The 15,276-nt window shown below is 31.6% G+C and overlaps 1 protein-coding gene and 2 pseudogenes across 3 annotated transcripts; all 3 read right to left on the bottom strand.

Moving 5' to 3' along the window:
- Positions 1–1,163: 1,163 nt before the first annotated feature.
- Positions 1,164–5,784, bottom strand: LOC111285554 (histidine-containing phosphotransfer protein 2-like; annotated as a pseudogene). The gene is made up of 6 exons (XR_016342614.1): positions 4,493–5,784; positions 4,005–4,137; positions 3,853–3,921; positions 2,996–3,067; positions 2,567–2,639; positions 1,164–1,435 (listed from the first exon to the last, which is right to left on the bottom strand). The product of XR_016342614.1 is annotated as a histidine-containing phosphotransfer protein 2-like (transcript).
- A 2,587-nt stretch (positions 5,785–8,371) lies between these two features.
- LOC111285804 (subtilisin-like protease SBT4.15) lies at positions 8,372–12,027 on the bottom strand (annotated as a pseudogene). The gene is made up of 8 exons (XR_016343299.1): positions 11,942–12,027; positions 11,441–11,802; positions 10,739–11,241; positions 10,343–10,428; positions 10,017–10,232; positions 9,423–9,531; positions 9,117–9,330; positions 8,372–9,041 (listed from the first exon to the last, which is right to left on the bottom strand). The product of XR_016343299.1 is annotated as a subtilisin-like protease SBT4.15 (transcript).
- On the bottom strand, positions 11,642–12,805 carry LOC149518310 (subtilisin-like protease SBT4.14). The gene is made up of 4 exons (XM_089763278.1): positions 12,710–12,805; positions 12,464–12,561; positions 11,942–12,039; positions 11,642–11,802 (listed from the first exon to the last, which is right to left on the bottom strand). Exons 1-4 carry the CDS (start codon positions 12,803–12,805, stop codon positions 11,642–11,644), a joined length of 453 nt encoding a protein of 150 aa, XP_089619404.1.
- Between the last annotated feature and the right edge of the window lie 2,471 nt (positions 12,806–15,276).

Here is a 15,276-nt window from a genome sequence, read left to right as displayed (position 1 = left end):
CCCACTTCCTTTCTTTGTTCTTGATTCATTGTTTACATGGTCCCAAGGTCATGAACTACCAATGATAGATCCTCTACCTACAATTGCCTTAAAAGTTTTCAATTTTGTTTTTTTCCAAATTAATCATTTCGAATGGCTTAACATGGGGACTACTTGAAAGCCAAGCATTTTATTGATCTGTTCCACTTGAGTCTCCTGCCACCAAGACCTGTTGCTAGTTATTGGATGCAACAAGAATATCGTCAATCACATCGGTCTATACAGTGTGTTACTCAACTTAGGCTATCAGGAATATACTTCAAGCCGAAAAATCTTATAGCTTCCTGGTAATTGATTTCAACTTATCCCATCCATTGCTATCAACGACTTCACCAGCACTGCCCTTATCAACTGTGTTGCCCTGGAACAATGCCTAGAAAATAGCACCAAATACATAACAGATTATGTGTCTTTCATGAATTGCCTCGTCTAACAACCTATAGATGTTGCATTTCTCTGTCTGATGGAATTATCACAAGAATTTCCTAAGATGACATATGATTTCTTCAACAACCTTGGGAGAAAAATCGTCTCAATATTAGGCACTATTATTTCTTCAAGCAGATCAGAGAAGTAGAAGCTTACTAAAGCAGCAACTGGGCAACTATGACGCAAACTTTAGCAGTCCATGGTCATTCATATCACTTTCACCTGGCATCTTCCTCATTGCTTTGACCATGGTGGAAACTATCATGTCTCTTTGGATCCTCCTGCCTCAAGTTTTATGCTAACAAGAACCCAAGACATCTTCAGAACTTTTTTCATTCTGAAAGTATAAATGTGAATTAAAATAGCCTGCAACATCGGCAAAACTAAAAGGTGGGGAAAAAAAAAGGAAAAGAAAAAGATTTACGGATGAAATGGCACCGCATGCATCATCAGAGGTCATAGGACATGGCCATTAAAAAGAAATGAAACCATGCATCAAAGAAATCAGTTTATTATCTAAGGATACAAGTTTTACTGGTATTTTTTTGGCAGCAATGGCAGGATATGATGAAGTTATTGATGAAAAAGATTCCAAAGGAACGTTAATCAGACAAAAATTATGTCACAATGCCAATAGCAAAATATATCCATTTTCGGAAAAACATTCACATTTGATCTTTCAGGACAAGCATTGATAAGGCATTTGCTCCTTATATAGTGTTTATATAAACATAGGACTAAATACATGAACAAGCAGCTGCCAGAATTTTAAACTGTTTACTGTTTTCCATGAGAAGTATAAAAGATTACTAGTAGATTATTTATTCTAGTTTTCTAAATGGTTCCACTTCCCCAAGGAAATGACTAAGATTTGGTGGAAATTTCTACAGGCACACTAAAGTACACTTGATATGCGGCATCCCTAGTTTTGTTGTTTTGCTGCAAGTCTGATAATCCTCCGCTCCATCTGCATTCAATGCAGCCCAGGCAAGTAGAATTAACAACCACCATAAATGAGAAAAGGTGCTACAGTCATGAATCAGTACCAGACAATTATTATTACTGTTATAAATCTCATAAGCAAATGTATCATGTAATAGCCTTGTAATTATGCTGAATGAAGTTCAAATTCAAGACGGTAAGATATTGAGAAGCTAAGTAATAAATTTTCAGAAATGCAAACTCAGCATGATAATTAAGGTTCGCCTCTAATTGTCAATATTTTACAGTTGATCTCTAAGTAGGTATAATATTTGACTAGTCAACATTACTCATTGCAGATGACTAGGTCCAAAACTTAACAACTATTCTAAGAATAAAATCTTCAATGATATCAAGTATTTGAAGGAATAAATAAATACAGGAACCTATGTCCCAAGAAATTTGTTAGCATCAGTAAATTTAAATTTTCAGAAATGCAAACTCAGCATGATAATTAAGGTTCGCCTCTAATTGTCAATATTTTACAGTTGATCTCTAAGTAGGTATAATATTTGACTAGTCAACATTACTCATTGCAGATGACTAGGTCCAAAACTTAACAACTATTCTAAGAATAAAATCTTCAATGATATCAAGTATTTGAAGGAATAAATAAATACAGGAACCTATGTCCCAAGAAATTTGTTAGCATCAGTAAATTTGGTTCGCCCAATTTAATGTCATTAAACATGGACAAACAATAAAGACAAAATAGTAGGAAGAAAAAACAGGTATGCTTCATTACTTATGGTAGATAATTTGCTAGGAGATTAGCACCCTTGGAAAATGATTCTACATGGTTTCTTTAGTATGTTCTTTCACTAATAAGGCTTATAAAGAAAGGTAGGGACCCAAATGATTTTTTTTCCTTGTTCATATTTACAAAGACTGTGCCCATTGTAGACAGAGGGGCCTCAAGAACAGACTGTTTACAAGACAAAGCCACAAAGGCATTACCAAAATGACAGAAGAGATCACAAAATAAACGCAAGGCCTAAAATAATAACCAGCTAGGTTGGTTCTGAATTTAAAACTTTCTGTGCGGTTTATTTTCATTATAATGTCCACACCAATTCATGTAATGTAACTGTCGCATGAATTAAAATTGAGTCTATACCTGGACAAGTACCTGCAACTTGTTACGGGTATGAGTGAATTCATTATTTGTCCAACTCAAGGCCTGAAGGAAGCTGAAACAAGGATGTTTTTGATGCAAAAAGGGGAAAAGCATCTTATAGAAACACACAACACAAGTTTAAATAGAAAAGAAGATAGCAGAAAGGAGAATAAAAGAAAATCTTTAAAACGTAAGCACATCATACAGGGTAAGGACTGAATGATCTTGGCAGATCAATGGATGTGGGACAAATAAAATATGACATGACAAATGTCTGCTTCAATTAATAAGACTGGCTATGCCATAAAAGTAAAAGCATGGTTACAGCCCAGGATTGATGAATGCATATCAACATTTTCTCACAGGCAGCATATGTAGATAAAAAAAAAATCAATGAGAAAGTGCAGTGCATGCAAGAAAGTTTCATACTTTTGCTTCTGCATCTGATCACAAGCCTGCATTAGATCCATGCATGTGAGTCTCACGTGCTCAGCACCAATACTGTTTAAATACTATTTGTGGGGAAGGGGAGATTATCCAATCAGTAATCGATGCATTATGGTTGGATAAATTAAGACTAAATCACATAAAAAGATCACTACCATAACTTTTCATAAGAAGACAAAGTAAATACTATTTTGGACATAAGTATTTTTCTTAAAAAGCTAAAGCGGCATAAAATGAAGCATCACAATATTCTTATAAGAACAAATGATCAATCTCTTAATCATTTTCCTGTTTCTCTCTCTGTCAACTGGTCTTCCTACTGTGGAGTCTAATGATGTATCCTGTTACATGAGAAACACACGCTAGCTATATGCACTTATTTGTCACCTTTTGAATTTTCTTTTGGCTTATATGGATGCTTATATTTAATTCAACATACTATTTCACCGGAGATATGCTGCATCTTTTGTTCATTTTACACTACTCAGGAAATGATTTAGAAAAAGATGGTAGGTGTAGGGAGTGATTCTACCATTGTGTTAATTGCGCATCTTGTCATACCTGGCACCTTGGCTGCACACCTAACATACATGCCTTGCCCTATAAATACATGCACTCTTTTCTTATTCAAAGAACTCATTATTTAAAGTCCAACATTGATTTTAATACTGTTACATATCATACAATGAAGAATTCATTTAGCACTTTGATTTTTTTAAAGAAAAGCACCATCAGACAAAATTTGCAATCAAAATTCTCCATCCAGTAAACATTCTATAAGACAAGAACTAAATCAGGGTTCCATTGGACTCCTTCATGAAAGTTAAAGTCAACATTACCATGAGCTTCTCTCCCCTAGTTCTGCAGCCAGAACAGCCAACTTAGAAAAATCCACATTAGGGAGATCACTGCAAGTATGTAGCCCCATTAAAATAATCCAAATAAAAGAAAATTAGCTTCTTGAGTTCAAACATTTTAGGGACAAAGATACATGTAGCTTGCAAGTTGTGATAAGATATGCTTTCCACTTCGAGGCAGAACATATTGATCAACTGCACAAAATGGTCAGCTCTTCCAACCATTTTCAAATGCTGAATATGAGAAAACTGATCATTTATAATCCCCTGCAAAGAACAACATGAGAACCTTCACAGATGCAATACTAATTTAATGCATAAATGCCACATATACTTGAATAACTACATCTCTGTCTAATAGAAGCTATAATCCACACAGCATAAAAAGAATATAGAAGAAACAATATAGAAGAAACAATTGAAAATTTTTAATATAATGCATACAATTTTAACTATCCATGTTTAGAAATCTGATTCAAGATCAAATGACAACTTAACCAAAAGCCCCTGGCACAGATAGCAAATTAAAACCAAAGGACACCCATGGCACCAAAGATATTACAAAACAGAAAGAAAAAACAAAAGACGAAGAGAAATCAAGATTGAGCTCATAATCTGTCACCTCATTGAACGGTGACTGCACATATTGTTGCAGCAATCCTTTGACAATAGACAAAGCCATTTCTGATACTAATGAATACTATTAAATGAACACAATTGAAATGAAAGAAATCTTTTATCCAAGATGAGAAGAAAAGAACTTTGCATAAGATGCACCCCCTTCAAGTGACTACTTAAAATGCAAAATGTGTTGCAAACAAAAATGATGTGTCAGAACACATGAGTTTAGCACGGTGTTTCACTGATAACACCTACAACATCTAATGACAAATGTCAAGAAAATCTCTTTGTCCTCTTTCAACAAGAGTTTCTGCCACTAAACTACATCTCGTTTGGTTTAGTGAGAAAACACCTGAACTGTCAATCAAAAGGTATTTTGGTAACATTTAAATATGGGGATAGTTTGAGATACTTAGTAATTGGTAAATCAAGAGCCAAGCCTTTTTCGGAGATCATACAACACATTAAAAAAAGAAAACCAAGAATTCCAAACACATCCAGAAAAATATGAATGTTCTAAGTTCTAACTCATAACTGATTATATGCAACTCACTATATAATAAATTAACCAAATGATGATGGTTCTAATTGTGAAGCCACAATAAATATACCAGTAAAACTTTTTGCCAATGGGACTTCCAAAATTTCTCACCCTATAAAGCACTCATAATCTAATCCTGCTTGGCATGATGACAGGCATTGGGGTCCACTTTACAACTTATTGACGCATAAGGTGGTACGGCAGGTCCATACCACATGTTCAAATTGAAGAAATATTTAGACTGTCAACTGGGTCCCATTATTTTAATCTGTAATATAACAGTCCATACACAGTTGTCTTATTTATTGTAGCTGTATTAGACAAATTAGTATCATAGAGATTTGTATTTTAAACATCTCATTGACCAAAAGTAGTTTAACTTCACCCAGGAGCCTATCCACCACTCTTAACTGAACCAATGGAAGCTCATTTTGGTTAATAAAACAACTTAAGCTTGTATATAATTAGTTAATTCCTTGAATGGATTGAAGAATTAATCTCAGCTCAGCTAGAGTTTCAATAAGATTGATGAAGGGACTAACAAAATACTCTGCCTAACCCAGATAACATTGATAAGTCCTAAGACCTGCCCCAGAGGTTGGAATCTACCAGAATGATCCATACATCATCAGCAGAAAATCACAAAGAAATTTTATACTAGCTTCAAGGAACTAGCAACTTGCAAAAACTTAAATAGACATACAAAGTATAAGCATCCATGTGTTTTCAATTTAAGATGTAGACATACATCTCGTACATTTTAAAATTTTATGCACAAAAAATAGTGAAGGTGACACCAGTTTCTATAGAGATGCTAATGTTCACTTTCTTTTTATATCTGAATTTCTTTACAGAGATGTTAATGCCCTTATCTCTGAGACATTAATTTAGTAATTTAAGGCTTTAAGTTATTGCATTTCATATAACTTTAGTATTAAAGATATTTCAAATTTTCATGTAAAATTTACAAATTCAAGTTTCTAATGTTCATTGTTATGGTTTCCTTTGGAAACCTAAAACGATTTTTTAAAAATATTTTGAAGCTAGAAAGCTAAATGCTTTTGGAATAGTAGTGAAATGATTCAATAGTGAAAAATCAGACTTTACATGCAGCAGCAGAAACACAGCTGATCCACGTGCAAAGTAGCTTTGAGATCATAACAGCTATACACATCATATTTGGAATATATTGCACAACTTCAGAAACACTCAGCAAGCTTGACCACTAGTATGAAATTAACAACAGTTAATGTTATGCACAAAACTAGGCGGTAGCAGCAAATTGTTACATTTTCCTTCCTTTCTGATGAAAAGAAACAAAGCCCCCTAGAACAAAAGAAAGCTCTGCCCTACTCAAATGTGCCTACTATGGATTTATCATGAACCTCTCAATACAATATAAAACCCAGGCAGCAACTAATTTGGTTGCAGTAAACCCCTGAATTTAGGATAATCAATTCAGTGATTTTTTTTCGAAATGACTAACAATGCCAGCTCAAAGAGTTCTTAATTGACAAATTCAGTTTGGTAAAATTTTGAAAAGATATGTCCCCTTACATTTTAGTCGTAACAAATAGCTTTTACAACTTAGAAACACTGTTACCGATCAAGAACATCAGAATTCATTGCCCACTTCATTGTCCTGAACTTAAAATTTTAGATAAAGGAGTTTAAACCTAATGGCACTTTGTACAATTTGCAACTTTAAGGAACAAGATTCATCTAGACAAGTCATCAGGGCGATCACTCACATGAAAATAGACAAGAAGTAAAATTCCAATCAAGAAACCTGGCAAGCATTTATCATAAAATCTTTTTTCCAAACCTGAAACTAATGCCGCTGCTCCAACAATATAGATAGGCCTGATTGGGTCTGATACACCAGATCCGGCTCGGTTATTGATAGAGTGAATAGATCTGCCATTTCTTGAAATCTCTCTTCTGATTCAAAATCGTGGTGTAACGTGTATCCCCCCCTGTTCTGGTCATGGAATAGATGAAATAAATCAAAAAAATGGATTTTTGTTCAAGAATGAAATCTTATTAGAACTGCCCAGTTCATCCTTCGGAACCATATATTTTGTAAATACGTAATTATCTTGAATATATTAACTATTTCTTTATTTTCCGACCGCCTGGAAGGGACAAAAGAAACATCTTGTTCTTTCTTCAACAGATAACGATTTCCCTGAAATTATTAAAAGACTAAATTGTATCACTAAACTGTAAACATTTTCTTTGAAAGAAGAGTAATTTAACTCATCAAGAACTTTGAACACTATCTATCTGTCACATTTGGGAAAAGATCAAACTAAAAAGAGTAGCAAGTAGCTAACCAATAACATTCTGAGTATTTCACAAATTACAAAGGAATAGCCATTAAGTTCCAAGAAACCCATTAAGAATATCAAACAACAGAGTTAAACAATGAAAAATTCAAAACCCAAATTGCATTAAAACTGCTATAAAAGTATAAGCAAAGAAAATATGTTACCGCATCATGCATGGACTGAATGAACACCGAGGAAGCAGAGGCATTGCCATAATGTTAAGAACTGTTTCTTGCATGAAATGGGTAGATCTTGTTTGTATAAAAAGCAAGGAAATTTCTTTTACTTTCTCATTTGGTGACTTAAACTGGCAGTTGGGAAGAAAAAAGACCATACTATAACGGCCAAAACTGGCTAATGGACAAAAGGGCTCCGGATTATATAATCTTCGTCCGTTTTAACATTTAAGGTATGCATGTTTGAACCCACCAATCTTCATAATACCATCTGCTCTTTTTACTTTCTTTCTTTTATTTTATTTTACAAAAAAAGAAAAAAAGAAAGAAAATGTAACAATTATATGTGGCATGTATTCTTTAGTATTTAGACAACACAAAATGAAATCCCAAGATGAAAGAAAGAAAAGCTATAGCCATTGAAATTGAAATTGTAACCCACAATTTTAATAGAAAAATAGTTTCATTATAAATGCCAACTGTCAAACAGAAAATTAGAAAATAAAATATATTAATAAATACGTTTTAACCTTTTTTATATAAATAAAAAAATAAAATCACAAAATGATTCCACAACAAGACACGTCCTTAACTTGTATAAAATAATATTATCTTATTAGTTAATTATATGATTTGTTGAATTGAAATTTAAGCTGAATTAAATTTTGATGATAAAAAAAAATGTTAAATTGAATCAATGCATTCTTAATGTAACATTGAATTAAAAAATTAAATAATTCAAATTCTAAATCATAGTTGTATTATTTCTTAAAAGAATTAAATATCATAAATTTGATTAAAAAAAGAATTGGACAAAACAGAGCAAGCCTACATATGTCCATGTCCATAAAGAAACTGAAACATAACTATGAATTTAGTTAATTACAGGTGAAAAAAAATACATGTGGCCTAAAATTTCAATCTAATCACCAAAAATGAGAAGAAAAAAAAACGAGATTTAGTTTGCTATAGAACCAGTAAGAATGACGATGGGGCTCTTCACCCTATGAACTGAGTCAGTCCATTCTAAGGATGCTGATAAAACAGTAGAGTTACTCTGCAATGGTGGCCCTTTCACCTTGACTTTAAAAGATTTCTTCTCATTCACTTCACTAAAAACCAATGTGTCCGGAGTAACTTTGATCTTGAGGAACTCTGGTGCCTTCACGACTGCCTTGTACGTAGAATTTCCATCTCCTACATTTGTAACAGTTCTATGGAAAACAGCTGAAATTCTTGACTTAATGTCCTTCTGCAACAAAAGCATGGATGGGTAGTTTACATCATCTTGGCCTCCAAACTTTTGGATGCTTGAGCAATCAGCTTGTTCATCAATCACCATCCGTAGACGTGTTCCCCTGTAGCCTTCATTGCATAGGAATCTGATGTAGTCAATTTTGAACATCTCATATACTAAACCAGGCTTAACAGCTCTTACTGGATCAATTTGACCAGCTCCATAGGCCAACTCAGCAAATTCATCGCCAACTTTCATTTCAGATGCTGAATTTTAAGAACAGTTAGGCAATCAATTATGATTTATTTTTTTGCAAAAATTAGTTCATTGAAGAGAGTTACTTGTTGTCATGAGAGCAGATTTGATTGCACTAGGAGACCATTCAGGATGGAATGACTTGACATAGGCAGCAGCCGCAGTAGCATGAGGGCAAGCCATTGATGTTCCAGATAGGATATTGAACAAACTGAAGCGATTGTCACTTGGAGACTTCGTTATAGAAACAAGTTTCGTGTTAGCTGCCATGATTGAAACTCCAGGTGCAACAATATCCGGCTATAACAACATTAAAATACGAAAAAAAATATATACATGAGAGCTAATTATTACAAACAAAAGAAAAAGACAGATTAATTCACAGAGAGTACCTTTAAAATAGAGGGGGAAATAGGGTTAGGCCCTCTTGATGAAAAGAGGGGCACAAAAGGAGCAGAAACTTTGGTTGCTATTGACTTGAGAATCACAGCCTGAGGGTCTCTGCAATTTTTTTTTTTTGCAGATTAATCATTTATTATAATATTAAAATTAAAAATAAAAATTACAAAGAACAAAGACAAATTTATGAGGAAAAAGCCTACAAATTCAAAGAGTAATACACATTTCTATTGACCTATGATAAACCAAAATAAATTAACAAAAAAATTAGTACAATAAAAAGAAATATATTAAAACAGAAATGATTAATAATCCAAATGATTTATGTTTTTTTATATTTTTAGAAATTTAAATAATTACTATTGATCCAAATAAACCTACAAGATGGGTAAATAAGTACTTAAGATTGTTGAGCATTCTAATAGTGTCTTTCCTAAAAAATTTGGAGCATGAACCACAATAAAATCAATCCAGATTTGACCCAGGGTAATCCACGAATTACCTTGGACCATTGCTCACCCTAACATTACTTGTTAAAAGTATAACAATGAAGAATATGACCTTGAGAATAAAAAAAAAAAACTTACTTTGTTGAGTTAATATATTCTTGGATGCGTTTTCCGACTTTGGTATTGACACATGCGGCAGAAATTTGAAAGGTACGCGGAGTGTCTAAAGAGATGGGTTCGCAAGCCATGATTGTACCTATTCCTCCCATTTGCTGAATGATATAATCATATAATTCACTATTGCAGTAAACTATTTTTCCCTTGACCTTGTCTTCATCTAAAGATTCACATATCCTGACAATAAAGTTTCACATTTAAGTAGAAACAAATTATGTAACAATACCATTACCAACCGTACCTGATATCAAAAGAAAAGGGGGGGGGGGGGGGAGTTTTTTTCTTACGATTTAGAGTCGTTTGCACTTGCTTTTGCTCCACTGGTGAGAGGGTACATTTTCCTTTTGAGGTTGAAGGTATTCAAAGAAACCCCCTGTTAACGCAAAAATTAAGAACCAGCAAGTTCAGAGACAAGGATCAATACGCTATCAATGTAATAATAAGAGCGTGAGTAATGACATTTTGTCACATATATTGAAAACTTTATGACATTTATTTCTTGCGAATAATCAGACTATCGAACACTTTAGCTTTATATGGCATAATTGCACATTTGTTCCATCATCACAGATGTATGCAGGATGATAATGTTGCAGTTGAACATAACACTTCAGGCCGGATAATGGTATATTGAAATTGAAGTGAATCTTATGATGCAATGTCGTGATGAGAAAGATGGTTACCAAAGTTTCCATGTGCTTGCCAATTGTAACTGGAGTCTGAAACTTTCTGTCCGTAACTAGCACCAACAGTCAAAATCCAAGGAGCACCATTTTGAATGGAATAGAATTCCGGCCCGGAATTTCCCGCGGAACAGCTTGTCAAGATACCTTTCTTCATGGCATGAAATGCACCGATTGCTATCGCGTCTTGGAAGTAATCCCTGGAGTTCCCACCAATGGACAATGACAATAAGTCAACCCCATCATCGATGGCATCATCGAATGCTGCAAGTACGTTAATGTCGGTACAGCCATAGATACAAATCTTGTAGACAGCGATGCGTGCTGAGGGAACCCCTCCTCGAGCAGTGCCTTCAGCTAGGCCATAGAGATTTGCTCCTTGGACAGGAATGCCTGCTATTGTTGATGCAGTGTGCGAGCCGTGGCCGTTTTCATCAGCCGGTGTTGAATTTAATTTTGCACTACGGCTGTCCAGGTAATATGCTCTTGCTCCTATCACCTTGCTGTGACCCAGGGACAGCAAGAAAATTATGGTTAAATTTCGAGATTTTCATAATCGAATCTTGTGAGAGAAACTTAACCAAAAGAAGAATAAAACGAAAACAAAAACTGTAGCGAAAGAAAAGAAGAGCGAACAAAATATAAATAGTGTGATTAGTTGATAACGTAACCAATAAAAAAAAAAGTCCTTTTGATTAGTACTTGTTGCAGCCAGAAAAGTTGGCTCCTAATTGACAGACGCCTTTCCATTTTGATGGAGGAGGACCAAATCCTTTGTCATCAAAACTTGGAGCACCCATATAAATTCCTGGAAAATCCACAAACATTTGTTAATTAATGACATCAACTATATATTACTTCATAACAAGAGATCGAGGAAAGATTGAAGCATATTTTTCATCTTTAAATCTCTAAACTACCTGTGTCAAACACACCAACAATTACATCATTCTCTTTTTGGGAATTTCTTTTAACTGATAAAGGCATGCCGAGAAAATCCCATGATCTTGTTGTGTGAAGCTGTCTCACACTGTTTGGGAACACAGAAACCACATTTTCATTCTCTGAAAAGCAATGTAATTAATCATATAGCCAGGAAATCAATAAAAAGGAAAACTCAAATAATGATCTCTCATATATTATTATATATATAATATACTTCTGTTATCCAAAACTGTTACATATATATAAATATATATTAACCTTGTAGCCTTTCAGCTTCATCTGGGGACAAATATGCGGCAAATGCATCGAAACTTTTCCGATAACTATAAATTTTGGACCGTCGAGCAGCTTCCTCACTAATAAAAATACACCAATCAAGTGATTAGTAATTAAAAATTTTGAAGTGGCAAATATACTGACTAATTGGTACTACTACCTACATTTTAGATAGAAAATTAAGCCCATATATTTTAGTCTAATTTTAAACAAGATTAAATTTACTTTTTTGGATCGATTAGCATTACAAGTACAAGTTTTCATTATAATCAAATAATTTCATACATATAAAAAGTACAGCCATAGAAGAAGAAATCAGTAAGAAAACAAATAAACAAAATAATTCAATTTAAAATTGGACAAAACTCATCGTGCAGAACCTGATTTGACTATTCATAAAATTTTTAATGCATTTATTTTGAATAGTCGGAAAATTAGAATATCATGACTATAACATCTCATCTTTTGAACTTTTCTCTTTTGTATAATATTGTTATCACTTACTCTCCAGTAACTTCAGAAAGCAAGCTATGGTGATGATGGTCCACAGCTAGAGATTTACTTTTCATTTTCAGAGAATCTCCCATATAAACAATGTAAGCCTGTTGGGGATGTTAATAGATAAAGAAAAACAAACTCTGTTAGTAGCAAAAAAAGCTTTAAAAAAGAGGAAAAAAATTACAGACATAAACGTAAGACATTAAAGTTCATGGGAGACACAGAAACATAAAATTAAGATTTAGTCATCACCTTTTTCTCACTATCATTAGCAGAAACATGGCCTGATAACACAACTAGATATGTAGCTGAAACAAAGATAGTAAAAATAGCAATGTTTAGATCCATTGATAATATTTTTAATTTTTTTTGTGTAGCTTCTCTTTTCTTATCATGTATTTATATTGAGAGTGGACAAGTTAAAGTGAAATACCATATGAGATAATCAGATAATTATTAATTTGTTGCTAGTAACAAAGATTTTAGGATAGAAATTTGATAATTGCTGCGTTAATTAATTGGCTTCTTGGGTCCTAGTAATCAGCTCTGGATTCTAGGCCAGTAAGAAATGTCACTGGTCTACCTTAGGTTAGGCAATAGGGACCTAGATTTTCTCTTTGCTTTCTTTTTTATTTTTTATTTTTCCTTTTAAAACAGGTCTAATTTTATTTCCATAGTATTATACTTGTAAAAATATCAATCTTATTCATATTTAATAACGTGGAATCCAATTTTTTATTTAAATGAAAATGTGGATAAATATTATATTGTGAGTATGAGATTATAATGGAAATGATTTTAAATTTTTAACGAGGATGGAGATAAGTAATATGATACTCGTACTTATATCTTATATATATTTAGTAAATAAGTTTTTTATTAAATAATATAAATTATTATCTTAGAATAATTAAAATTAATATTTTTTATTGAAAAAATATATATTAATAAAAATTATCTAAATATACAAAATAAAAATAAATTTTTTTAAAAATAAATTTTTATTTTTATTTTTTTAAATTTACGGATATGGATATTATCCATACCTATTAAATATCTAAAATAAAGATAAATTTAAAATATCCGTTGGGTATAAAAATTGAGATAGATATAATATAAAAATTTGAGGATGAAAATAGATAATACTCTATCCTATTCATACCTTACTCATCAACATCCCTAATCTCTTGAATCTAGCCCAAATGTCAAATATTTGCACCTTCAAACATTCAATTTCAACAGTCAATGATCATAAAATTTGTGATTCAGTTTTTGTTTTGCAGCATTTGGTATGAGTGAAATTAAGAATAAGAAGAAGAAAATCTTGACGATGACAACAGACAAGAATGATTTTATAGGCTTACAGATTGAAAAAAATAAAGTAATGTAATATATTTGTAGGCTTATTAAATGATAATTAGAATGAATGGATAATTTTTAAGTTAAAGTGTATAAATAATTTTTAAATCGATAAATATATTTTTAATTAAAAAAAGATGATATTGCGATATCAAATTGTAAAGAATTTTAAAAATATAAAGATTATAAAAAAAAAGTTATTAAGATAAAAATATATTTTTTTGAGATTTTAAAGTTTGAAATTTTTATTACGTGATTTGATCTTGAATTTGATTCTTTATTTTTTTTAAATTTAAAATATTTATCTTTTCATATTCTTTAATTGGTTTTTATTTAAATTTTAAAAATTTTAGATAATTCAATCATTTTTGAAATACATATTTTTTTATAAATAATTTAAAATTAGTAAATATCTTATATGTTATTATATGAAATTATTTTATGAAATTTTTTGTGTGAAAAAAAAATTATCCGGAGTAAATGTTCACATTAACAAATTATATTTGTTAACTATGTATGTTCTAATATAATATATGATATATATGATATATATGATTTATTCATGGTATTCAACACATTATGAATAAAAGTAAGAAAATATTTAATGGTAGAAAAAATAAATAAGAGAAGATAAATAATATAAAAGAATTCTAGCTTTGAGGTATGAAGAACACTTTTTAAAGGTAATTATGCCTTTAGGATACAATAAAGCCTTAAACTATCCAGTCAAAAGTAGCGAAAATGATTATACTGAAAAATTTATTTATAATGAATGAACAGACATAAACTTCTATTCAAATAGTTATGACATTCTATATAATCATGACCTTTATAACTAATAATTTATTTATATTCAAATAATTATGACCATTTGTCATATGATGATTGTTTATATTCAAACATAATTATTTAAATTATGAATAAAATGTAAAAATTAGTTTTATTCATCAATAATTAAATCTTTCTATCTAATGTGAGATACACTATATTCTAAACTATCAATAATCTCTCACTAGTTTGGAATGTTGGTGCTTAATTTTTACCTTTTACATAAATAAATATTATGAATACAAGAAAATATCTCTCGATTTAAACCTTCAATTAGCATATATATCTTAGAATTCTAATGAAATTGATAGTGTCTACAGATTAAACCTTAACTTTTACTATTAAAATTGAAGATATAACACAAATAATACTTATTTATTCTTTTGTCAAAGGTTTATAATTGCTTTTAGCATTGTTATAGCTATGTGCTTATCTTATTCATAAATATTTACAAGAGAGATCCCAATTCTTCTTGTTAAAGCAGCACTACTTCTATGTTTATATAGGTAGAGTTTTCATTATATCCCCATTATTTTAGACATTTGAAACTCCATTAAGAGTATAAAAACTCATCCTTCCCATGTAATGGATCACACTAGTTTTAAAAATTTAAATGAATTTTACTAATGTTT

Source organism: Durio zibethinus, chromosome 6, assembly GCF_047325235.1.
Source record: "Durio zibethinus cultivar Kanyao isolate XHJ-2024 chromosome 6, ASM4732523v1, whole genome shotgun sequence".
Classification (NCBI taxonomy): Eukaryota; Viridiplantae; Streptophyta; class Magnoliopsida; order Malvales; family Malvaceae; genus Durio; species Durio zibethinus.
The sequence above is the reverse complement of the archived record's forward strand: the minus strand, read 5'-3'. Positions and strand labels throughout refer to the sequence as shown.

Coding starts and splice junctions, on each gene's coding strand:
- LOC149518310 (XM_089763278.1), bottom strand. CDS start 12,805: ATGGATCTAAACATTGCTATTTTTACTATCTTTGTTTCAGCTACATAT. Junction 12,562..12,709: donor CTAATGATAGTGAGAAAAAG/GTGATGACTAAA, acceptor CATCCCCAACAG/GCTTACATTGTTTATATGGG. Junction 12,040..12,463: donor CTTTCTGAAGTTACTGGAGA/GTAAGTGATAAC, acceptor TATTTTTATTAG/TGAGGAAGCTGCTCGACGGT.